General features: G+C 42.8%; 2 protein-coding genes across 2 annotated transcripts; both read right to left on the minus strand.

Annotated features, from left to right (window-relative positions):
- Nucleotides 1-4,268: 4,268 nt before the first annotated feature.
- LOC115667960 (uncharacterized) lies at nt 4,269-5,347 on the minus strand. Its single transcript, XM_030589483.2, has 2 exons — nt 5,101-5,347; nt 4,269-4,587 (listed from the first exon to the last, which is right to left on the minus strand). The coding sequence occupies exons 1-2, from the start codon at nt 5,345-5,347 to the stop codon at nt 4,313-4,315; spliced, it is 522 nt and encodes a 173-aa protein (XP_030445343.2). The 3' UTR covers nt 4,269-4,312.
- A 6,619-nt stretch (nt 5,348-11,966) lies between these two features.
- Nucleotides 11,967-25,944, minus strand: LOC130135573 (uncharacterized). The gene is made up of 2 exons (XM_056305088.1): nt 25,698-25,944; nt 11,967-12,241 (listed from the first exon to the last, which is right to left on the minus strand). Exons 1-2 carry the CDS (start codon nt 25,942-25,944, stop codon nt 11,967-11,969), a joined length of 522 nt encoding a protein of 173 aa, XP_056161063.1.
- Nucleotides 25,945-26,450: the final 506 nt, after the last annotated feature.

Here is a 26,450-nt window from a genome sequence, read left to right on the forward strand (position 1 = left end):
AATCCGAAAAAGGCCGCAAGTTAGGCCTAGAGGCATTAAGAAGACCTAAGGTAATTATTGACAGGACACGTCATAGAGGTGTCGACAAGTTTAAAATCACGAGCCTTGCACATGATATCGACGAGTTCAATATCACGAGCTTTGCATGTGACGTCGACAAAATTCAAAATCACAAGCTTTGCACGGAATCATGGTAATACGTGGCGAAAAATTCATTTACACGTGTAAAAAGGTAAAGTTATGATCGTGGGCGTGAAGAATGACAAGAAATAAAGAGACACGTGGAAGAAAATTAGATATTACGTGATGCTCAAGGAGCGTAAGCAATGTCGACAAGTTAGAAAACGGTTAAAGCGTGAAACGTAAGGAAGTGGAAAACGATTTTCAAGGAGAAGTGTTCGGTCAACAGTTATCAAGCTACTCTATAAATACTCAAGGATTTCCAACGTAGAAAGGACTTCTTCGAAAACAACACAACACATCTCTTATTTAGCCTTTATCCTTAGCGCATTTGGAGTAGCTTTAGTTGCAACTTTCAGATTCTTTGTCGTAGATTCAATTCCGACGAAGGTCTTTATCAGGTTCAGCATTGTTGATTAAATTCCAATGTTGTGCCACCAGTTCAGCGTTGTTGATTAAATTTCGGCGTTGTGCTTAGAGTATAGCTGTTGATTAGATTCCAGCCATATTCTCTCAAGTTACGTCATTGATTAAATTCTGGCGTACTTTGAATGTATTGTCGAGTTTGGCATCATATCAAGTCAAGGTGTAAGATCTATTGGGATTAATAAACGCATCTGACATTCTCTGTCCAAGCTTGATTCAAGTCCCTGGTTTCCTCTAATAAAATTCGAAACGCAGCGTTCGGTGAAAGATTTTCGACGGAATAAAAACCAGCGAAACAAGTTCCTCTTTGTTTTCCCATGAAAATTTAAAATTTTTTCGAAACTTAAAGTTTTATGGAAAGTTACATATTAATAAATGTCTCGACATTTAAATGGTACCAAAGTTTAGGATATTTCGAGTGAAGAAGTCTAAGTACATGCACCAAAAGTATCATATCAAGCAAAGAATAAAATAGTATATGTTAACCCTGAGCACTCTCGACAAATAATTTTCAATCTTCTCTCTCTCTCTGCATGAGCCCCAAGAGTTAGAGTGCATGATCGTGACACAGAGAGATAGTCATGGCCACGGTTCGGAACCGACCGGTTCCGGTTCGGAACCGGCGGTTCGGAACCGGCGGTTCCGGTTCGTGGCCAAGTATGAACCAGACGGTTCCGGGCCGGTTCCGGTTCCGGGTCGGTTCATAATTTTTGTTTTATGTTTTTTTTCTTTTACTTTTCCTTTTCTTTTTTTTTTCTTTTCTTCCTCCGCCGGCCATAGCCGGGCCGGCGGAGGTCGCCGGCCTCGAGGCGAGGCCGCCCTCGCCGGCATCGGGAGAGGCCGCCTCGCTTGGGCCGGGCGAGGCCGGCCTCCCGGATCGGGCGAGGGCTCGACCTCGCGGCGTCGGGCGAGGCCGACCTCGCCTGGCACCGGCGAGGCCGGCCTCGCCCGACGCCGGCGAGGCTCGACCTCACCGGCAGCGGCGAGGCCGGCGAGGCTCGACCTCGCTCGCAACCGGCGAGGCCGGGCTCGCCCGACGCCGGCGAGGTCGAACCCTCGCCAGATCTGCAGCTTCTTCTTTTTTTTTTTTTGAACCGAGCCCAGAACCGGTGGTTCCGAGCCGGTTCAAAAATTTCTGGAACCGGAATCGGGCCCGTAGGGCATGGGCCGGTTCCGGTTCCAACTGCGGGCCCGGGTTTGACCGGGCCGGTTCCGGTCTGGTTCCGGGCCGAAACCGGCCCGTGGCCATGACTACAGAGAGATGATCTAAAACGACAACGAACTATATTTTACTTTTTTGTTTTTTTTTTGTAAATCAAAAGAATAAGGAGCGTCCGACAAGCTATCATGATTTGGGCCGATTGGCCTCGGTTAAAGGAGTGTGCAGTGCCTGGCAAGTCCATTCACCAAGCCAGACTTCCTTTTTAAGGATCGATGTTGGGGCTACTAACATGAAATGTCTCACTATGATAAATCGTTCAATGTCTCCCATCAATTTGGGCATCTCACCATCCCAATTGAGGCATGCGTCTTAATTCAACATAACAACTTGCTTCGGTCTGTCATACATATCACCAATAGAGTGGCATCATCTCCTAACTAGTTTGTGCTTGGGTAGCTCACCCCACTAATAGACATTTTTCACATGATATTACTTTCATCACTTGATTCCTAGCACAAATTCCTCGATACCACTCTCACCATCTAGTTGTATCAATTATATTGAACCCCTCATGTTTTTCTCGCTATTACGGAGCTCACTTCCATGCCTTCATGGAATGAGGAAATGTCGGATAATGACATTCTCTCCCACTTGATTTTCACAATGCCCTCACTGTGAGCTATTCTTCACATCCTGAATTCTCCGAACCATCACAGCATCTCCCTAGATCACTGCCTTTCCCTAAGCTTTACGCGAATGGCCTACGCTGGCCCAACAAGTACACATCTTTTGTCTTTTCTATGAGTCATACTCAAGACCAACAAAGGGTTTTCATCTCTATGGAAACATGGTAGCGGACAGCATATCCACATACAATTTGGGAACCTTCTTCTGATACCATTTGTCACAACCTGAGCCGATTAGCCTCGGTCATGGGACTGGGCAACGCTTGCTGGGCCAATTAACCAAGCCAGTCTTCCTTTCTAAGGATCGTTATGATGGGTTGTACCGTGAAACACCTCATTGTAACTGATCGTTCCATGTCTCCCATCGATAAGGACATCTCATCATCCCGAGCGGGGCATGATCTCGATTCAACATAACAACTGGTTTCGTAGCAGTATGATTAACAAGTGTTGGGATACTCATTAACAAGATCCATTTCAAATTGTGTAGCAATTCGATATATTAAAGCATGATAAGGTTGCTGTAAATAATGTAAGATTGAAACGCATTCAAGTTCAGTCTACCTCAGTATTTGGAAAAATGGTTTTGTTTCCTCGAAAAAAGCGAAAGAACTTTCAAAAAGAGAATGGGTCGAATTGAATCGACAAAGATTGTGAAAGGGTCCTCTATTGACTTTGGAAAGATAAGTAAATGACATTAAATGCAAAGAAAATTAAAGTTCAAGAACTGAAAACAAAATGTTGCAAGAAAGTAAATATTTGAAAATAATAAAAGATAGACAGACATGCTGTCCTTAATTGCGTAAGTGGTCATTACAAAGATTACATCGTTAGTTTTTATATCCCACTAACTTCGGTTATTACAGACGGCTATGAATTTTGAATCTAGAATTAACTTCAGAATCAACTTCTTAATACTAGACACATTCTCCTATTATCTAGTAATGATAATCCACTTAAATTTACAAATCCCGAAAATATTGGCATTACCACCTAGCAATTATGTGCTCTTGTCCATCCATCTTTTGTCTTCGACCGATGTGTTGCCAGCCTTATGTTCTATTTAATTTTTGCACTACTGCAACACTCAAAATCTAAGATAGCTTCCTTACCAAAAAAAATCTATGATAGCTTATGTCAATGGTTTTGTCAATCAATTTCTCTGAAGTCTTAGTGAAGGCTTCCGTCGATAACTCTCGCACTGGGTTTTACCAATTTCCTTCACTGTCAACAAGCTTGTAGTTCGTTGATTATCTTGTTCACTAATGACTTCTGTTTTAACCCAACTTTTTTAATAATAAAGAGTTAATCATTTTTGGTAGCAACAAGTTCAAAGCAACTCTTTTCGGTATATACTTGTCATATTGTAATAACAACTAATGATTAGCATATACACGCTTGGCCTATTGCTAAAAAGTTAAAAAAAAAGCCATAAATCCGGGAGATACTCCTTCACCCTAAGAGTGGATTTTGCCTAAGTGCATAGTACTTTGTAGTCGATCAAGCGAATCCGCAACTCAGATAAAAGTATAAGAATTGGGTCTTCAAGTATACATGTGATCAATCTGGCCAAAAAAAGAAAATTGGTAATGTGAAGGTTAAAATCAAGAATAGTTTCACCATGAAAGGGAAACACATTTCTTTATTTCGTTTACTAGGAATCAGTCACAAAATTATTCCAAACCCGAAATAACTTATTGTTTTCTAGTATAAGAACAACCCAATATAACTTCAACAAAGGCAGATAATCACACCATGAACTTAATTGAAAAGGAAAATAGAACAAAGAAAAGAAAACAATAACTTCGGTTACATAACAAGCATTGGCACAGCCTCTTCCTTGGCTTATCGGGGCCAATCAACCGTGCCACTTCCAGGGGCGAGGAAGCGACACCACAGAGAACCGCATCTTCCCGGTGGAGCAGTGGAGGCCGCTGCTCTCGCCGCATGCAAAGAAGTAAAACTTCCACTTCTGGCTCAAGGTGAACTCGAAGCCATCTCCTGCCCCGTCCGACACATTGGCCATCATGGTCGCGCTCTTGAGGTCACACCTCATGTAGCTCCAGAAGTTCTGGAACACGTAGACGCTGTGTGGATGCGTGTTATTGTCGCTCGGTGGGTCGAACTTGAACACTGCAAGTACCAAAATGAATGTTGTTTGGAATAATAGATCACAATAAATGATCCGGATATAATTGTTAAGCATGCTTAACGAGAAAACATTCATTTTCTAAAGTATTGATCGTCCATATATTAGTGTAGCCAGTTCCAATATTTCCTTTCCTATGTGATCGATTAAATAGTGCCACGGACGACTTTTCTACAAAACCCGTACTGCTACTTAGACTACTCATTTTTTGTTTGGGAAGGATCAATAAGGCGATTCTGCTTCTTAATTATCTTCAAAAGGCATTTTTTTACTAAGTAATTATCCTCGAAAAACATAAGCACTCTACTTCTACTTGTTATGCATAAGATTGCATTATACACAAGTCTCATCATGAGTGAATGTCTAGACAATAAAGTCGTGTGAGGACGAATTCGTATCGATTCTAATACCATGAAGATCATCGATCAATCTCCAAATATGGGACACAATAGATCCTGAATCCAGATATGAATAAATGAGCTATAGCAGCGACTTACCGAGAGTGTCGTTGACGTAAAAGGGGCTGTTCTTGTGAGCCCAGGCGCTGTAATCGAACCCAAAATGCCAATTCTCTGACCCTCCGACGACGATCTTCTTTGGAGGGACCTCGGCAGGACCGTCGTCTTGGTTCGGAGGCCAAGCGTAGCCGTTGTTGTTGTTCCACCCAGGATAGGCCATGGAAGCTCCCATCATCGCTGAAGCTATCACGACAAGCATCATTGCTCCTCCAAATTTCATGGCCATTATTTTCCTGATTTGGAGGATAATTAAGAAACTGGACAAGTATAAACCTTTAGATGTTGGGGAGCTGGTTGGTGCATTTGATGAATGTCCGATGGGCTTTTTATATGAGTAACTTCGTGGATTTTTTTCTTCTTTTTTGAGGTTTCTAGTGAAAGGTGGTGGTGGAAAATGGCCAAATAGACCTTTTATTGTCTTTTTCAATAGATTGGGTTGGTCTGAGACGGCGAGTTAATGTGTTTTCACTGTTAAGAGTCAACTCGAGTCGTTCATTTCTGGTTCTTGAGTATGTCTCTCCAAGAAATACAGGCGTACAGCAAGGGTAGATGTAGAGTACTCTACCATGTTCGATGAGTACCCCGATGTCGACGAACTATACAAACATTCCGTCAAATAGATCCATATTGCCCGCCTCTAAAATTTAAAAGGGATAAGGGCATCAAGAATTCTAAAAAATTATCGTGAAAGTGCAATCGAGCTCGAAAACTTTCAAATAATACAATCAAATCTTAAAACTTATCAAATTGGGGGCAATATAGTCTCTCCGTTAATTCCATATAATTTTAGAGCTCAATTACACGTCGTGATAAGTATTTTTTATAATGTACACGTACGAATGTGGTGAAACAATCTAATGATAATTTGTTGTACGGGCTTGCTGTGGGACTGATCGAACTTGGATATGGTTGAACTAACAACTTTTGTGTGAGAGAAAGAGAGGGAGAGGGAGAGTATGAATGTGGTGAAACAATCTAATGATTTGTTGTATGGGCTTACAAGGGAACTGATTTACCCTAAATATGCTCGACATAGAACTAACAACATGAGAGCTAGGGGGGGGGGGGGGGGGGTGGGGGCGGAAGGGTTGTAGGGAGGTTTGTAATGGCAAAACATATGAACAACCTTTTGAGTGTGTTTGTAGAGCTTTCTCATAGTAATTACAGCCGGGGAAAAGGAATTTTGCAGCTTTTATAAGGTATTTGACAAATTTCTCACTTTTGCATTAATTTAAAATAACTTTTGGAAAGTTGTTTCAGCCAGTTTTGAGGTGTAACAACTTTATAACATATACTACTAAATATACAAATTACTATGCTCATAATATCAACAATGCGACATTGCTACAGTTACAACACATCACCATTATACCAAATCAGACACTTTGTCTGTCGATTATATACTCGATATTGGTTCGATGGCCATACTACTAAATGAAAACAATCACATATTTTGGCCATGTTTCACATTTTGATTGGTTTCTTGCCTAGTAGATGAAATCAGTGGAGTTCTTCATAGATGGTACTCTTACTACATAGACTAGGTATTTCCTCATTAGTTGTCGCTGAATTACCATCTCGTCGTTGTTGCTCTCTCTCTCTCTCCACCTCAAATGGTGACCCAACCTGACTCGATCCTAGATCTGGGGTAAACCAATGCCAACAACGTAGAATCTGTTCTCAACATGTTAGATCTAATGTTGCGAGCCTAGATCCCGAGAGAGAGAGAGAGAGAGAGAAGGGGGGGGTGGTGGCGGGGGCGCGGGGTTCTCGGGAACATGGATCGCGGCTTGAGCAGCGACGACCGCAGGATGAACTATTACTGTTACTGCTGCAAGTGTCATAGGTGGTCGTGCTCAGCCAGAGATGCAAAGCAAAGGAAGAGGGAGAAAGGCAGAAATGGGGGGAGAGCGAAAAAAGGAAGAAAAAGAAAATTAGATCTAGACCGTCCAACATACCTAGTAAGTGATGGGTCAACACCTTAAGGATAATTGGACATGCATATACAATTATCTTCTAAATTGAGATGATCTCAATCCCAATTTGCGTAGCAAATGGTTCTGTCCGTCGTATGACTAAACAAAGAAGTAGGAACACACAAAGAAAGAGTTCATAAGTTAGAGGCCGCCAAGTACCGTGCCCAACAACTCATACTTATGTTGGTCTTAGACAATTTTTTTGATAATGATTAAGTCAATAAAAACTGAATGAAAAGTATAGTCTCGTGGGTCGCAGCAAAGGAAATAAAATCAAGCAACGAATTCAACAAAAGGTGGCCTTTCAGCAATTAGCCGTACCCATCATTACCCCTTTGTCCTAATTAATCAGGCGCGTTTTGATTTGGTCCGTGTGGTAGGAAATTTCTCTGAGATGACCTCTAAATGACATCCAATGCATTCAATACGAAATACAACTTATGCAATCATACAACTATATTATTTTTCAAACTTGATCATTGCTCTCAAACTCAATCACTAGAGATAGTTTGGCGAGGGTACTTGTGCACTTTTCTCAATTATATAATCAAAGAATATAATGGCTTAAAGATCTTTCTACGATTGCACGACTTAAAAAAGGTTAGAGTCCCATTATTATATATAAAAAAGGAATAATGACTAAAATTGAACATGTTGGGAAAAAGTCGCGGAAGAAATTGACTAACCTTTCGATGCACAATCAAAGAATTACTTAGGAATGTGAATTGAATCACCAGCGAATGTTGGACGAATCTACAATTTCACCCCGGTCCGAATATAATCAAGAGCAAAATATTCTTGTTCCATAGCGTTAATGCCTATTGTCTTCTCAAAGTAACAATATAAGCCCTTTTTTGTGTATTATTCAATAGAGAGGAGAACATAACGTTACTTTTCTGTACGTTATCTTTTTGTTGTCTTCTTTCTCTCTCATCAAGAAGATATATTAACTTCGTTCAACCGACAACCAATGACACCCCTTCAAAGGGTGCCACATATACTCACATCCTTTCATGGGCGAAACGGTGCCAGAACATTTCTGAAAGCTTGAGGGTATCGAATTTCGGATTGACATATTCTAATTTTAGGATGATATATTTACATCTTAAACTTATCTTATTCAATGAGTGACATTTCAGAAACCCAATTGAAGGTTTAAATGGGTTGTAGGAGAAGATGAGCCAAAATGCCTCCTCGTGCTCCACACTTAAAACTTCAGAGAGTCGACCACTATCTGAATATGTTATTATTTTCTCTGAAGAATGTGTCATTATTTTGAGGGTGTCGATCCAAAGTTGACCCAAGCAAACTAAGTAAAATATAAAAAAGGAAGAAAATATAACAAAAGAATTTAAGTAAAGAGGCTAATGTTGTTTACCTGTTATAGCATTGACCGAGGTGGGAAAGCGAAGTGGTTGCGTAGTTACAAGTCCAGTTGCATTACGTTTGGGTGATGGGATTCTGACGATGGAGGAAGAAGCTCTCTTACTATGTAAAATGTAAGTGGAAAACCTTAAAAACCAAAACAAATATATTCGGGGAAAACTATACAAAAACACACATGAACTTTGGGAATAATACAGGGAAAATTACCAAAAAAGTCCTCAACCTATTGCATTTGTGCCAATTCAGTCCTAAACCTTTTAATTTGGCCAATTCAGTCCTAAACCTTTTGCAAACCAGCCAATTCAGTCCTTTTGGCCGGCCGGCGCTGACGTGGCCGCCGGCCGGCTGACGTGGCGCCGGCCGGCGTCCACGTGGCAATATTTTAATATTTTTTATTATTCTTTTCGAATTTTTTTCTTTTTTTTTTCTTTTCCTTCTCCCCCCTGGCTTGTTCGGCCAGGGGGGAGGCTCGCCGGCGAGGGCCCAGCTCCGGCGAGGCGAGCTGGGCCCTTGCCGCCGCTGGGCGAGGGCAAAGCTCACCCAACCAAGGCGAGCTCCGCCTCGCCGGAGCTGGGCGAGCCTCGCCCTGCCATGGCGAGCTTCGCCTCGCCAGATTTAGGCGAGGGCGGAGCTCGCCCAACCAAGGTGAGCTCCGCCTCGATCCGAGGCGGCGCTCGCCCAGCCATGGCGAGCTCCGCCTCACCATATCTCGGGTGAGGCGGAGCTCGCCCGGCTCCGGCGAGGCGGAGCTCGTCCATCCATGGCGAGCCGGGCCCTCGCCGCTCGCCCAGCTCGCCATGGCTGGGCGAGCTCCGCCTCGCCGGAGCTGGGCAAGGGGGAGCTCGCCTTGGTTGGGAGGGCTCCGCCTTCGCCCATATCTGGCGAGGAGGAGCTCGCCATTGCAGGGCGAGCTCCGGCGAGGCGGAGCTTGCCTCGCTAGAGCTGGGCCCTCGCCGGCGAGCTTCCCCCCTAGCCGGACAGGCCAGGGGGAGAAGGAAAAGAAAAAAAAAAGAAAAAAGAAAAAAATTCGAAAATAATAATAAAAAAATATTAAAATATTGCCACGTGGACGCCGGCCGGCGCCACGTCAGCCGGCCGGCGGCCACGTCAATGCCGGCCTGCCAAAAGGACTGAATTGGCTGGTTTGCAAAAGGTTTATGACTGAATTGGCCAAATTGAAAGGTTTAGGACTGAATTGGCACAAATGCAATAGGTTGAGGACTTTTTTGGTAATTTTCCCGAATAATACATGTTTGCCTTGAACTTCTAACTGATATATGATGCCCCACTAAACTTTCATTTTGTTATGGCCATTAACTTTCCGTAATTTTTTCATTAACATGTGCAATGCACATGACTTTTGGGTGGTAAAAGTGTACTTTTATCTTAACTTTTTTTTCTAGGAAATCTCTTTCTTACCCTCAATTTTTGTAAACAAATGGAAATTAATATAGAAAATGGAAGAAAACTTGATTGACTAAAATGCTATTAGTAGAAAAAATTGCCAATAATAATGTTAATGATAAAATTTGTTTAACTTTGACAAATATAGCCGCTTTAATAAACCTAAATAAGATATGTTTAAGAAAAAGAGTAAACACAAACTAAAAGACAAAAAAAGTTAAAACGAGTAAAAAATACAAAGGCTAAATGACTAAAATTAGTTACTAATTATGTCCATTTATAGGGCTCGCGAATGTAAATAACGATTGATCAATAACAAAATTCTTAGAAAATTATAAAAGGAAATGATGTTCTCGACTCCTAAAAGGAAATGATTAATCAAATCAAGGTGATTTCTTTAATTATCTTCTTGTTTTTTTTTCCATAAATTAACCAATTAAAATTGCATAATGAGTATCCAAATTTTGTTATTTGAATTTATTGTTATTGAAGCCTTCTCCTTTTAACTTAAGTGTGTCTCTTGTCTTTAAAATATCTTATTTTTATGATACGAATATTTAGTTAATTTATTTTTATCCATTTCCTTTATTTTTGTCTCTTTTTTAGAGAAATCAGGGCTAAAAAAGAGCTTTCCTTCAGAAAATGAGATATAATACAGATTTACCTCTTAAAAATCATGTGTATTGCACATGCTAACGAAAACTGTAATGGAGGATTAACGATTGTAACAAAATCAAAGTTCAAGAGGGCAATGTGTAACTATTGAAAGTTTAAGGGCAATTATGTACCATTCCCAAAGTTTGAGAGAGTTTTGTGTAATTTTCCTCATATATTTATTTGGTTTTGGTCACTTAGATCTGCATCTAGATAGACATTGCACAGTTCTCCAACCAGATCAAACCACAACACCAAACATGATTTTGTTTCCCCGAGAAAAGCGAAACATCTTTCAAAAAGTGGATAGGTCGAATTGAATCGATAAAGATTGTGAAAGGGTCCTTTATTGGCTGGCACATGAAAGTAAATGTTAGTGCAAGTACGGAAAATGAAAAGTTGCAAGAAAAGTAAATTTGTGAGGATATTAAAGATAGACAGACGTACTATCATTGATTGCATGAGTGGTCGTTACAAAGATTACGGCTCAGATTTTTATATCCCACTAACAGCAGTTATTACATATGGTTATGGATTTTGAATCTAGAATTAACTTCCTAATTCGATTGGCATTTATAAGGAGTTACAAATACTACACAAAATCTCCTCTTATCTAGTAATGATTATCTACTAAGAGTTACAGATCCCAAGAATATTGGCATCACCAACCAGCAATTATGTGCTCGTGTCGATTCACTGTCTGTCTTCGACTAATGTGTCACCTGCCTTTTGTTCTATTTATTTATTGCACTACCTCAACACTTAACCAAAATCTAAGATTCTTCAATGACTTTGTCAATCAATTTCTCTTAAGTGTTAGTGAATGCTTCTACCGATAACTCGCGCTTTGTGTTTTGCCAATTTTCTTCACTGTCAACAAGCTTGTAGTTCAAAAAAAAAGCAAGCTTGTAGTTCGGTGATAATCTTGTTCACTGATGACTTCTGCTTTGCCCAAACTTTATTCTTATTGACCAAGCTCACTACTCACTAATTTTAAAAAGTTGATTATTTTTTAGTATCAACAAGTTAAAAGCAACTATGTTCACTATATACTTGTCATATTGTAATAACAAAAACGATTAGTACATACATGCTCCGCCTATTACTAAAAAACGAGAGAGAGACATAAATCTGTGAGATAATCCTTCACTCAAAAAGTGGATTTTGCCTAAGTGCATTGTACTTTGTAGTCGATCAAGCGAATCCGCAATTCCTATAAAAATATAAGAATTGGGTCTTCAAGTATACATGTGATCAATCTGGCCAAAAAAGGAAAATTGGTAAGTTATTGTTTTCTAGTATAAGAACAACCCAATATAACTTCGACAGAGACGGATAATCATCCCATGAACTTAGTTGAAAAGGAAAATAAAAGAAAAAGAAACAAGCATTGGCACTGCCTCTTCCTTAGCCTATTAGGGCCAATCAGCCTTGCCACTTCCAGGGGCGAGGAAGCGACACAATGGAGAACTGCATCTTCCCGATGGAGCAGTGGAGGCCGCCGCTCTCACCGCATGCGAAGAAGTAAAACTTCCGCTTCTGGCTCAAGGTGAACTGGAAGCCGTCTCCCGCCCCGTCCGACACATTGGCCACCTTGGTCGCCCTCTTGAGGTCACACCTCATGTAGCTCCAGAAATTCTGGAACACGTAGACACTGTGTGGATGCGTGTTATTGTCGCTCGGTGGGTCGAACTTGAACATTGCAAGTACCCGAATGAATGTTGTTTGGAGTAATATTTCACAACAAATAATTCAGAGATACTTGTTAAGCATGCTTAAAGAGGAAACATTCATTTTTCAAAATATTTTGCAATATTTCTTTTCCTATCTGATCACTTAAATAGTGCCACGGACCACTTTTCTAAAACACCCACAATGCTACTTAGACTACTCCTTTTTTGTTTGGGGAGGGTCAATAAGGCGATTCTGCTTCTTACTTATCTTCAAAAAGCATTTTTTTTCTAAGTAAGTATCTTCGAAAAACATTAGCACTCTACTTCTACTTGTTATGTGTGACATCCTCAAATTTCGACCCTATTCAAGATATAATGAAATGATTATATCCATCGATGCACTGTTAGTTGAATCTCGCTCTGAATTGATCACACATGAGAGGACTAACCAATAGGGAAAGGCTATTAAGGAGTTAAGTATGCACGACCTGATAACTCGACCATGGATTGACGAGGGACAATTTTGAGCCATTATAGACCGATCAAGGAACGGTTATAGAATGATTCGCTAATAGTATACAATCGGATTGCGGATGATTTCGCCTGACCATTGTATGGATTGCAAACTTCTCTAAACCAATTCCTAATAATCGTGTACTTCGGAACTAGTAATTGATCTCTCACAATTACATGACAACCGAGGTCACTCATGACTCGAGAAAGCTTAAACGTGGATTGATATCAAATCAACCACGGGTCGAATATGCGTAACTCTTAAAAGCCGCCCGTTAGTTTGAGATATACTAAAGTTGCAATTGATCGATTTTGACCATTAATTAGAATCCGAATTTGAGTATCGAACTTTCAAGGACTTCAAAACTAAACTATTGGATGTCACCTCATTAAATCACATGTTTAGCGGTATGCACGAAATTTTCGGAAAATGGGTTAATGGGCTGAGAATTGGAGCCCACAAAGGAGCGGGCCGGAGGAAGGCCCAATGGGCCTCAAGCCCATTGAGGTTCGGCCACCTTGGGCCCAACCAAGCCCAAGTGGGCCCAATCAAGCCAATGAGCCATTCTAGCCCATTCTCTATCCTTTTAAGCCCAAACTTGATTTATATGAGCCCGTACAAAATTCTAGCCCATATATGCACATGATATTTTATACTATATTTTGTGAAAAGAACATTTTGTCCTTCTTGCATTAGATGAGAAGTGACAAAAGAGGAGTGAAAGTCTTGGATAATTAATGAGAGGACATGATGAATTTTTGGGGACTTCAACTTGGCTTGAAGAAGAAGCCTTTCTAGAGAGAAATATCTCTCATTTTCTCTCACTCAATCTCTCTCCTCACTCCCTCTTGCACCGCCCCCTCCTCTCTCTATTCTCTCTCTCATTTTCTCTCTTGTTCTTCATCTTTTCCTCTTGATTTTCCCAATTGCTGCTCCCTTTGCCACCGTGCATCACCACCGGCTCCTGCCGCCGCCGCTTTGAGCTGTCCATGTGTTGTCCTCCGCTCGTGCTGCCCGTCCAAGCCACCACCGCCAACTGTCTCTCTCTCTCTTCCTCGCGGGCGCCCTCCCTCCTCTCTCCTCGCCATGAGCTGTCGCTGCCCCTCACCGTTTCCAAGCGAAGCCGCTCGTCGCTCACACCGCCGCCATTGTTCTCGCACAACCGGCATTGATAACGGGTGAGTTAACGCTGTAATACCTTGATTAATTCATTAAACTTGCTTAGGGTTAGATTATACTAAGTTAATTATGCTTAATGCTAATTAATGAGGAATTAGTTGATAGGCTATCGCGATAAATGATAGGCGGAAGTGATAAGCTATCGTGATGGGTGATAAGTGGATTTGATAGGTTATCGAGAAAATGTGATAGGCTATTGTCAAAAGGACGATGAGCTATCGGCAAAAAGGGCGATAAGCTATTGGCAAAAGGAACGATAAGCTATCGATATTTTAATGATAAGCTATTGTCAAAGAGATGATAAGCTATCGATATTTTTAGTGATAAGCTATCACCAAAGTGCGATAAGCTATCAATAATTGGTTGATATGTTATCGTAATTAGGGCGATAAGTGGATTTTATATGGGTATTTTCTGCTTGAGTTAAGTGTTGAATTATGCCCGTTTCATGCTGTTTAGGCTGCGAATGATAACCATTCTGTTTTAGAAATCAATTTCTGTTCCTAGAAGAGTTTATGAGTAAAAAAACACGTTTGATAACGACACAAAATTTCTGTTCCAGAAATAGAAATTTGTTTGATAACGGTACAAAATTTCTCTCTCGAGTGGTCGGAGAATGGATGGTGGGTAGTGGACGGTGGCAGCGAACGGCAGACAGTGGCAGTGAACGGCGGGCGACGGATAGCGAGGGGAGGCAGCGGCGGACAACGATGAGGCCAGTGCGGAGGATGGCTGCTGGAGGCGGCCGACGACGGGAGGAGGGCAGCGGCAGGAGGAGGGCGACCAGCAGCGGGAGACTGTGGCCGGTGGACGGCGGCCCACGGCAATTGGCGGTGGGCTGTGGCGGGAGGAGAGAGGCCAGTGGCAGGAGACGGTGGCCGGTGGTGGGAAGAGGGCGGCCGGCGGTGGGAGATGGTGGCCGGTGGATGGCAAGCGGCAGAGGGAGTTGGGCGGCCAGAAGCAGGAGTGGTGGCCGATGGATCGTGCGCAGTGGCCAGCGATGGGAGGTGGGCGGTGGTTGAAGGCGGGTGGTGGGAGACGGTGGCCGGAGGGGAGAGGCGAGCAACAACCGGAGGAGGATGGCCGGTGGCGAGAGACGGTGGCCGGTGGACGGCGGCGAGAGACGGTGGCCGGTGGACGGCGGCGGGAGACGGTGGGCGGCGGCCTACGGCGGTTGGCAGCGGGAGACGATGCTCGGCGGTGGGAGGCGAGCGGTGGCAGGAGGAGGGCGGCCGTCGGTAGGAGACCGTGGCGGGTGGACGGCGGTCGGTGGTGGGAGGAGAGCGGCAGCGGCTGCGGGAGACCGTGGCTGGTGGACGGCGATCGGCGGTGGGAGGCGGGCGGCGGCGGCGGGTGGCGGCGACTGGCTGCGGCCGACAAGTGGGTGGCGGGTGGGCGACTGGCTAGTAACGACGATGAGGGCTAGTAACGAGGATGAGGAATGAGAAGAATTTCAACTTCTCATTTCCGTTTCAAAAATAGAAAAGCAAAAAATTTTAACTTCTGATTTCTGTTTCATACCTATTTCTGGAACAAAAATTTGTTCTAGAAATAGAAAATGGAATTACGTTACCAAACGGATTTCTGTTCCAAATCTATTCTTAGAACATAAATAGAGAAACATAATGGTTATCATTCGCAGCCTTAAAGCCTGCTTTGCCATGAAAAATATTTGCTCAATGTGAAACCTTGTTTGCTATTTTTTAAAAGAAAAACAAGGGTTTTTGTGGACATATAAATGGTAAACCCCGAGGTGTCGGGTTCATATGCCCTGTTTTATGTATTAAATGAGGCAAGGATATTTAAAAGGGAAAGCATGCAAAGTTTGACGGGTTAATTGTATGTACGTAACCACGTGTGATTATTTTACTGCATTTTTGTGTACAAAGTTGCAGTAGTTTATTATTGGGAGCACGAACCACGTCTGTATTGGCTAATTATTGAAAAATAAAATGGTCTTGAGTGATAGTTGTGCTCTTGTGATCACATAAAGGAACCCGTCACCCAACAGGAGTTTGGGACAATGCCTGATTGTTCTTTTTATCGAATGCTCGGTGGGGGTCCGGATGCCTAGCTGCGATTGAGGCCGGACTGATGCTCCCTTATGGAATGCCATCTGTGGCGGGGGTCCTAGACGTTGCCGTGCTCGATGGGGCGGGACGATGCCCGGTCATGCTGGAAGACCGCCAACCCTTGGGTTATGCGGTAGCCCTAAGTGGTCATAATAATTAGAACACGCATGAGTGCATTGTGCATGAAGAAGTTTGCTAAGTGTTCTGATTATGTTATATACTTATTACATTGTTTGTGACACGTGATGGCTTATGTCGTGCAGGGTGTGTGCCAAGGCAATGTAAAGATGCCTACGTTTATTCCATGGCTTGTTTGTTTATGCTGGATTGTATTGCCTACTCTTGTATATAGTTAATGCAAAGTGAGGATCGCTTTGCTATTGATCTGCCATCAATATATCGCTTCATATTTTAGGTTCACCCAAGGTGAGTTGACTTTCTAAACGAGACTTAGGTTGTTAACTTACTGAGATTTATATCTTATTCGTTGTTGTTAACTATTTTCCACGGCCTTAGAATGGCAAACCACCCGAGGCGGTTTGGGGTGCTGCAGGATATGTATAGTATTGTTACTACCCATCATTTTCCTGGCAAGTTGCATCTTTTTGAGCGCCACCTGTCTACTGTGTGGGTGGATGAGGGTCTAGCTATGTGGGTCCCTCATCAATTCTAGGCATGGTGCATCCGTGAGGGCGAGGACTTGTTCGGCCTTGTGAGGGGCTTCGATGGTCCTCCAGATGGGGGCTCTGGGCAGGATATCTGGGATCCTATGGACATTGACCCACTTGACAGGTCGGTGGAGTGTTCTGGGACCAACCCTGATCCTATACACCCATCGGATTACGACCAGTCAAATCATGATCCCGACTCGCTCTATTTTGGCTAGTAGTCCCGCTATTTTGATAATACTTGAGGGACATGCCTAGGACATGTTCTTTTTGGATGACCCACTTTTGGATGGAGTAGATTGACCCCCAGCCTAGTATCTGTTTGGTAGGCTTGTGAGGAAAGGCACCCTTGAAGGGCTTGTTAATGTGTTTCCTTGGGGCTAATCAAGTGAATAAATAAAATGGCGCTTTGGCATGACTGTTGTAGATTGTTATTACTATCCTTGTTGTTTGTTGTTATGATTAGGTGATTGTTGTCTCTTCCGCATGCGTTTATTTGAAAGATAAAAAGAATGGGTCGGTGACGCGTCTTAGGACGTCCCATTCAGTTGACCTAAGTGAAATAGGGGTTGTCGCGTGCTTGAGGCTCGGGGCATGACATCCTCGTTTAATTGGTATCAGAGCCTGGTCAATTCCTGAAGTGATAAGGTGCGATGGGTTTTGGGATAGTTAGTTAGGAAAATACTCTGTGCCTGTGCTTGACTATTTGGTTCTCTTGTTACAAGCGCGTTGTTCACGACTTCTAATTCCTTGCTGGGATTGGAAAGTAGGTTTATGTGAGAATCTTACGAGATGAGCAATCCTAATCCGAGGACTTCTAGGAGAAGGGCAGTGCCCAGTCAGGTTGGTGCTAGAGGAAGGGCACCACGGGATCCTAGGCTGGATGAGATCCTGCAGGCACTGTTAGCTCTAGGGAATATGATAGGGCAGCAAGCTCAGACTCAAGCTGCTATGGCCACTATGCTTAACGAAGTCCCGTTGGTTGGGAATGGGAATGGTAATCAACCAATGCATAAGTTGGTTGAACAGTTTCTGAAGCTCAAGCCGCTCAAGTTCACTAGGGCGGGTGATCTTAAGGCTACAACCCTATAGATCAAAGAGCTGGAGAAGCGTTCGCACTGCCAAGGTGCTCGGAGGAGGATAAGGTAACGCTAGCTATATACCAACCGCAAGGTAACGCTAGCACATGGTGGGAAGCTGCCCAAAGAAGGGTTTTTCCCGAAGGTACGACCCCGGTGTGGTGTTTCAATGGAAAATACTTCTTGGACTGTGCAAAAGAGCAGAAGATTGCTGAGTTTCAGCGGCTTCGTCAGAACCATTTGTCTGTTGATCAGTACGAAGCGAAGTTCGCTGAGCTGTCGAAGTATGCACCGAGATTGATTGAGGACCTGGTAGACAAAGCAAGGAGGTTTAGGGATGGTTTGAAACCGGAGATCAAGGACCAGCTAGTGCCCCTGAATCTCAAGGATTATGACGAGCTATATGAAAGGGCCCAACTGATTGAAAGGAACTTGGCAGAACGAGTAGCCGCGTATGGGTCGTGGTTTACTCCTAACAGGGATAATCGTCGGTTTAGGAAGAAGCTGACGACAGGAGAAAGTATCCTATCCCTCCCAATAGGAAGAATGGCGTGGGAAAGGCGGCATAGAACTCGAATGGAGTGTGTCGATTCTGTGGTAGAACGCATGGAACAGCCCCGTGTCCTGCAAAGATGGGAGCCTGCTATGGATGTGATCAGCACGGCCACCAAGTGAAAGACTGCCCACTCAGGCCAATGAGAGTACAAGCGTCACCACCGTAGATATGACAACCTGCAGGAAACACCCCGCAAAACAATCTGAACCGACCCCCGGTGCAAGGAAGGGTTTATACTGTTACTAGGAAGGAGGCAGAGGATTCGCTCGCTGTGATTACAAGTACGGTATCCTTACACGATCATGCTGCTTATGCATTGTTTGATCCAAGAGCTACGCATTCGTTTATTGCTGAGCAATTCGTTAAGTTAGTGGAGTTAAGATCAACACCGTTGGAAGCAGTCCTTAGTATTTTTACCCCGTTAAAGGATAAAGTACTATCTGCAGTAAAATATTCAGGTTGTAAGTTATCTATTGGTGGTCGAGAGGAAAGTATAGATTTGATTGTTTTGGCAATGTGTGACTTTGATGTCATCATTAGAATGGATTGGCTTACCAAGCAACGAGCTACGATGGATTGCTATCAGAAAGTAATATAGTTTAACTCATTAGGTGGAGATAGTTTTGAGTTCGTTGGAAATCGAGGAGGACCCTCGATCCCCCTGATTTCGTCACTTGAGGTGACTCAGTTGATGGATGAGGGCTGCCAAGGTTATTTGGTAAACGTGGTTAATATGTTGGTTGAGGAACAAAGGATGGAGGACATAGCCGTAGTGCGAGAATTTCTCGACGTCTTTCCTGAGGAATTGCCTGGGTTACCTCGAGAAAGGGAAATAGAATTTGTGATTGAGTTGGCCCTTGGAACGAAACCGATTTCTAAAGCACCTTATCGAATGGCATTATCCAAATTAAAGGAATTAAAGGTGCATATGCAAGAGTTGTTGGACAAGGGATTCATCCATCCTAGTGCATCACCTTGGGGAGTGCCCATTTTGTTTGTAAGGAAGAAGGATGGATCGTTGCGCCTTTGCATAGACTATTGGCAACTCAATCAAGTGATGATCAAGAATAAGTATCCATTGCCAAGGATAGATGATTTGTTTGACCAACTTCAAGTAGCTTCGGTAATTTCCAAGATAGACCTAAGGACAGGTTATCATCAGTTAAGGATTAAAAAGGACGATATATCGAAGACAACATTTCGTACGCATTATGGTCATTATGAGTTTACCGTAATGTCGTTTGGTCTAACAAATGCTCCTGCTGCTTTTATGGATTTGATAAACCGGGTGTTCAAGGAATATTTGGACCAGTTTGTGATAGTGTTCATTGATGATTTTCTGGTGTATTCGAGGAGTTCAGAGGAGCACAAACAGCACTTGAGGATAGTACTACAAACTCTTCGAGATCATAAGATGTATGCTAAGTTTAGTAAGTGCGAGTTTTTGTTAACTCGAGTGGCTTTTCTTGGTCATATAATTTATGGCAAAGGAATTTCAATAGATCCAACCAAGATCGAAGCGGTTATGGATTGGCCAAGACCAACGACGGTAACTGAAGTTCGAAGTTTCTTGGAATTGACTGGCTATTATAGACGGTTCGTGGAAAGGTTTTTTGCGATAGCCATGCCTTTGACTCGATTACTGAAGAAGAACACAAAGTTTGAATGGACGGATAAGTGCGAGTGTATTTTTCAAGAGCTTAAGCATAAGCTAACTACGGCGACTGTTTTGACGATACCGTCCGGTTCCGGAGGTTATAAGATATACAGCGATACGTTGTATAAAGGTTTGGGATGCGTATTAATGCAATATGGAAGAGTGTTTGCATACGCGTCTCGACAATTAAGACCTCATGAGTTAAACTATCCGATGCACGATTTGGAGTTAGCTATGATCATTTTCGCGCTAAAGATTTGGAGACACTACTTGTGCGGGGAAAATTTTTATATTTATACCAACCATTAGACCTTAAAGTATTTGTTTTCACAAAAAGGAATTGAACACGAGACAGCATAGCTTGATGGAATTGCTCAAGGATTATGATTGTGATATTCTGTATCATCCTGGTAAGGCTAACAAGGTAGCCGATGCCCTGAGTCGAAAGTCATCGATCGCGCAAATGATAGTTCGAAAGTAGATTTTGCTTGAAGGAATTAGGGATTTAGATTTCAAGGTCGAGGTAAGCCACCTTTTGAGTTTAATGGCTACTCTCAAGATTGAACCCGAAATGCAAATCAGGATTAAAGTACTGCAGCCTTCGGACCCTGAAATTTGAAGGATTCTGCAAATGGATGTAGCTAAAAGAAAACTTGACTTTCAAGTATCTGAAGACGGGATCTTTAAGTTTCGTGGACGATTGTGCGTGCTTGATGATACAAGACTTAAGGAGGAAATCTTGGTAGAAGCTCATCGTAGTAGCTATAGTATTCATCTTGACAGCACAAAGGTGTATCAGAATCTGTGCCAATACTATTGGTGGAATGGTCTAAAAGTTGATATAGCCAAGCACGTAGCTAAGTGTTTGACGTGTCAACAAGTGAAAACACAACATTGCAAGTCAGGTGGATTGTTACGACCACTTGAGATCCCAGAATGGAAATGGGAACATATCACAATGGATTTCGTGATGGGTCTACCAAAGAGTCAGAGAGGTAATTACTTTATTTGGGTTGTAGTTGATAGACTCACTAAGTCTGCATATTTCATTGCCGTACGAAAGGACTTTGCCATTGATAGATATGTTGAGTTGTATGTGCGACGTATAGTTTGTCTTCATGGAGTACCGGTGACGATTACTTTGGATCGAGATCCCAAGTTCACTGCTATATTTTGGAAAAGTCGTCAAAGTGCCATGGGAACGAAGCTATAGTATAGCACAGCTTATCATCCGCAGATGGATGGACAATCCGAGAGAACGATTCAAACTCTCGAGGATATGCTGCGAGCTTGCATTTTAGATTTTAAGGAAAGTTAGGAGGAACAACTGCATCTTGTTGAGTTCGCTTACAACAATATCTATCAACAGAGCATTAGAATGGCACCATTTGAAGTATTGTATGGTAGAGCCTGCAGAACTCCAATATGTTGGGACGAGGTTGGAGAAAGGAGAATTATTGGTCCCGATTTGGTGTAGTAATCAGTTGACGTAGTTAAGGTCATCAGGGAAAGGCTTAAGATAGCCCAGAGCCGCCATAAAAGCTATGCAAATAAACGACGAAGACCCTTAGAATTTGAAGTAGGTGATAACGTCTTTCTCAAAGTGCCACCTATGCGAGGAACCTCACAGTTCGACAAGAAGGGAAAGCTAAGCCCAACATATGTCAGACCATTTGAGATTTTGGAGCGAATTGGAATATTAGCTTATTGTCTAGCTTTGCCACCGAAACTGGCTCAAGTACACGACGTCTTTCACGTGTTTATGCTAAGAAAGTATGAACCTGATCCGACCCACGTGTTGAACTATGAAAAGATAGATGTGGACGACAAAGTATCGTACGTGGAAAGACCGATGCGGATTGAGGATAGGAAAGAACACGTGCTACGAAACAAGACGATCCTTTTGGTTAAGGTGATTTGGCAAAATCATGGAACGGAAGAAGCTACTTGGGAAAACGAAGAAATAATGAGGCGACAACATCCCCATCTTTTTGAGTAGTATGGTTGTTTGTAAATTTCGAGGACGAAATTTCTTTAAGAGGGGAAGAGTTGTGACATCCTCAAATTTCGACCCTATTCATGATGTAATGAAATGATAATATTCATCGATGCACTATTAGTTGAATCTTGCTCTGAATTGATCACTCATGAGAGGACTAACCAATAGGGAAAGGCTATAAGGAGTTAAGTACGCACGACCTGAGAACTTGACCATGGATTGACAATTCGATTATAAGGATTGACGAGAGACAATTTTGAGCCATTATAGAACGATCAAAGAACAGTTATAGAATGATTCGCCAATAGTATACAATCGGATCGCGGATGATTCTGCTTGACCATTGTATGGATTGCGAACGACCCTAAACCAATTCTTCGTAATCGTGTACTTCAGAACTAGTAATTGACCCCCCTCGCAATTACATGACAACCGAGGTCATTCATGACTCAAGAAAGCTTAAACATGGATTGATATCAAATCAACCACGGGTCGAATACACGAAACTCCTAAAAGCTGTCCGTTTGTTTGAGATATACTAAAGTCGCAATTGATCGATTTTGAACAAAAATTAGAATCTGAATTTGGACATCGAACTTTCAAGGACTTCAAGACTAAACTATTGGACGTCACCTCATTAAACCGCCTGTTTAGCGGTATTTACGAAATTTTCGAAAAAGGAGTTAACGGGTCGAGAATTGGAGCCCACAAAGGAGCGGGCCGGACGAAGGCCCAATGGGCCTCAAGCCCATTGAGGTTCGGCCACCTTGGGCCCAACTAAACCCAAGTGGGCCCAATCAAGCCCATGAGCCATTCTAGCCCATTCTCTATCCGTTTAAGCCCAAACTTGATTCATACGAGCCCGTACAAAATTCTAGCCCATAGAGGCGCATGGTATTTTATACTATACTTTGTGAAAGGACCATTTTGCCCTTCTTGCATTAGATGAGAAGTGACAAAAGAGATGTGAAAGTCTTGGATAATTAATGAGGGGAAATGATGAAATTTTGGAGACTTGAACTTGGCTTGAAGAAGAAGCCTTTCTAGAGAGAAATATCTCCCATTTTCTCTCACTCACTCTCTCTCCTCACTCCCTCTTGCACTGCCCCCTCCTTTCCCTATTCTCTCTCTCATTTTCTCTTTTGTTCTTCATCTTTTCCTCTTGATTTTCCCCGTTGCCGCCCCCTTTACCGCCGTGCATCACCACCGCCTCCCGCCGCCGCCGCTTTGAGCCGTTCGTGTGCCGTCCTCCGCCCGTGCCGCCCATCCAAGCCACCACCACCAACCATCTCTCTCTCTCTCTTCCTCGCGGGCGCCCTCACCAAACCACCGGCACCCTCCTCTCTCCTCGTCGTGAGCTGCCACCGCCCCTTGCCGTTTCAAAGCGAAGCCGCTCGTCGCTCGCGCCACCGCCGTTGTTCTCGCGCAACCGGCATTGATAACAGGTGAGTTAACGCTCTAATCCCTTGATTAGTACGTTAAACTTGCTTAGGATTAGATTAGACTAAGTTAATTATGCTTAGTGCTATTTAACGAGGAATTAGTTGATAGACTATCGCGATAAGTGATAGGCGGAAGTGATAAGCTATCGTGATATGTGATAAGTGGACTTTATAGGTTATCGAGAAAATGTGCTAGGCTATCGTCAAAGGGACGATAAGCTATCGGACAATAAACTATCGATATTTTTAATGATAAGCTATCACCAAAGGGAGATAAGCTATCAATAATTGGTTGATAAGTTATCGTAATTAGGGTTATCGTAATTAGGGTGATAAGTGGATTTTATATGGGTGTTTTCTACTTGAGTTAAGTGTTGAATTATGCCCGTTTCATGCTATTTAAAGCCTGCTTTGCCATGAAAAATATTTGATCAATGTGAAACCTTGTTTGCTATTTTTTAAAAGAAAAACAAGGGTTTTTGTGGATATATAAATGGTAAATCCCGAGGTGTCGGGTTCATATGCCTGTTCTATGTATTAAATGGGGCAAGTATATTTAAAAGGGAAAGCATGCAAAGTTTGACGGGTTAATTGTATGTAAGTGACCACATGTGATTATTTTACTGCATTTTTATGTACAAAGTTGTAGTAGTTTATTATTGGGAGCACGAACCACGTCTGCATTGGCTAATTGTTGAGAAATAAAATGGTCTTGAGTGGTAGTTGTGCTCGTGTGGTCACATAAAGGAACCCGTCACCCAACGGGAGTTTGGGGACGATGCTCGATTTTTCTTTTCATCGGATGCTCGGTAGGGGTTCGAATACCGAGTCGCGGTTGAGGCCGGACCGATGCTCCCTTATGGAATGCCGTCTGTGGTGGGGGTCCCAGACATTGCCGTGCTCGATGAGGCCAAACGATGCCCGGTCATGCCAGAAGACCGCCAACCCTTGGGTTATGTTGCGGCCCTGAGTGGTCGTAATAATTAGAATACGCATGAGTGCATTGTGCATGGAGAAGCTTGCTAAGTGTTCTGATTATGTTATATGCTTATTGCATTGTTTGTGGCAGGTGATGGCTTATGTCGTGCAGGGTGTGTGCCAAGGTAAGGTAAAGATGCTTGCAATTATTCCATGGCTTGTTTGTTTATGCTGGATTGTATTGCCTACTCCTGTATATAATTAATGTAAAGCGAGGATCGTTTTGCTATTGATCTGCCATCAATATATCGCTGCATATTTTAGGTGCACCCGAGGCGAGTTGACTTCCTAAACGAGGCTTAGGTCGTTAACTTACTGAGATTTATATCTTATTCGTTGTTGTTAATTGTTGTCCAGGGCCTTAGAATGGCGAACCACCCGAGGCGATTTGGGGTGTCGCAGGATATGGATAGTATTATTACTACCTATCGTTTTCCTAGCAAGCCGTATCTTTTTGAGTGCCACCTGTCTATTGTGTGGGTGGATGAGGGTCTAGCTATGTGGGTCCCTCATCAGTTTCAGGCATGGTTCATCCATGAGGGTGAGGACATGTTCGGCCCTTTGAGGGGCTTTGATGGTCCTCCAGATGGGGGCTCTAGGCAAGAGGTTTGGGACCCTATGGACATTGACCCACCTGACGGGTCAGTGGAGTGTCCCGGGACCAACCCTGATCCTATGTACCCATCGGATTACGAACCCATCAAAGCATGATCCTGACTAGCCCTATTTTGTCTAGCAGTCCCGCTATTTTGATAGTACTTGAGGGACATGCCTAGGACTTGCTCTTTTTGGATGACCCACTTTTGGATGGAGTAGATTGACCCCCAGCCCAGTATCTTTTTGGTAGGCTTGTGAGGAAAGGCGCCCTTGAGGGCTTATAAATGTGTTTCCTTGAGGTTAATCAAGCGAATAAATAAAATGGCGCTTTGGCATGATTGTTGTAGATTATTATTATTCATGCTGTTTGTTGTTATAACTGGGTGATTGTTGTCGCTTCCGCATGCGTTTAATTGAAAGATAAAAACAATGGGTCGGTGACGCGTCTTGGGACGTTGCATTCAATTGACCTAAGTGAAATAGTGGTTGTCGCGTCCTCAAGGGTCAGGGCGTGACATTATGCATAAGATTGCATTATACACAAGTCTCATTGTGAGTGAATGTCTAGACAATAAAGTCGTATGAGGACGAATTCATATCGATTCTAATACTGTGAAGATCATTGATCAATTTCCCATATCAACTGTTAAAATGAAAATAAGAACAAACTTATACAGACAAAAATGGGCCATAATGGATGCTAAACCCAGACATGAATAATTGAGCTATAATAGCAACTTACCGAGAGTGTCGTTGACGTAAAAGGGGCCGTTGTTGTGAGCCCGGGTGCTGTAATCGAATTCGAAATGCCAATTCTCAAACCCTCCGACGACGACCTTCTTCGAAGGGACCTCGGCAGGACCGTCATATTGCTTCAGATGCCAAGCATAGCCATTGTTGTTGTTCCACCTTGGATAGGCCGTTGAAGCTCCCATCATCACTGAAGCTATCGCGACAAGCATCATCGCTCTTCCAAATTTCACGGCCATCGTTGTGCTTTTCTCTAGTTTCTCTTTTGTCTCCTGATTTGGAGGATGATAAAGGAACTGGACAAATATAAATCTTCAGATGTTAGGGAACTAGTTGGTGCCTCTGAGGAATGTTTGAGTGGGCTTTTTATAGGAGTAACTTCGTGGGCTTTTTTTTTTTAAAGGTGGTATTGGAAAACGGCCAAATGGACCTTTTTAACTTTTTCAATAGATTGGGTTGGTCTGAGACGGCGAGTTAACGTGTTTTCACTGTTAAGAGTCAACTCGAATCGCTCATTTCTGGTTTTTGAGAAGGTCTTCCTAAGAAAGACAACGTATGACAACAATATATGTAGAGTATTTATTGAGAATATGTCTTGAATTTGAGCCCGAAAAGGAAAATTTCCTAATTTGAATAGGTAATCCTAGTTGGAGTAGGTTTCCAACAAAGATGTTTCTTATTTTGGATCCCGCTCTTGTCTATATATAAGAAGTGTCTTCATTATGAAGAATATTTAGGAGGTAAC

This window comes from Syzygium oleosum, unplaced genomic scaffold (genome assembly GCF_021117445.2).
Source record: "Syzygium oleosum isolate NSW1041296 unplaced genomic scaffold, Sole_v2.1 Sole_v2.34, whole genome shotgun sequence".
NCBI lineage: Eukaryota > Viridiplantae > Streptophyta > Magnoliopsida > Myrtales > Myrtaceae > Syzygium > Syzygium oleosum.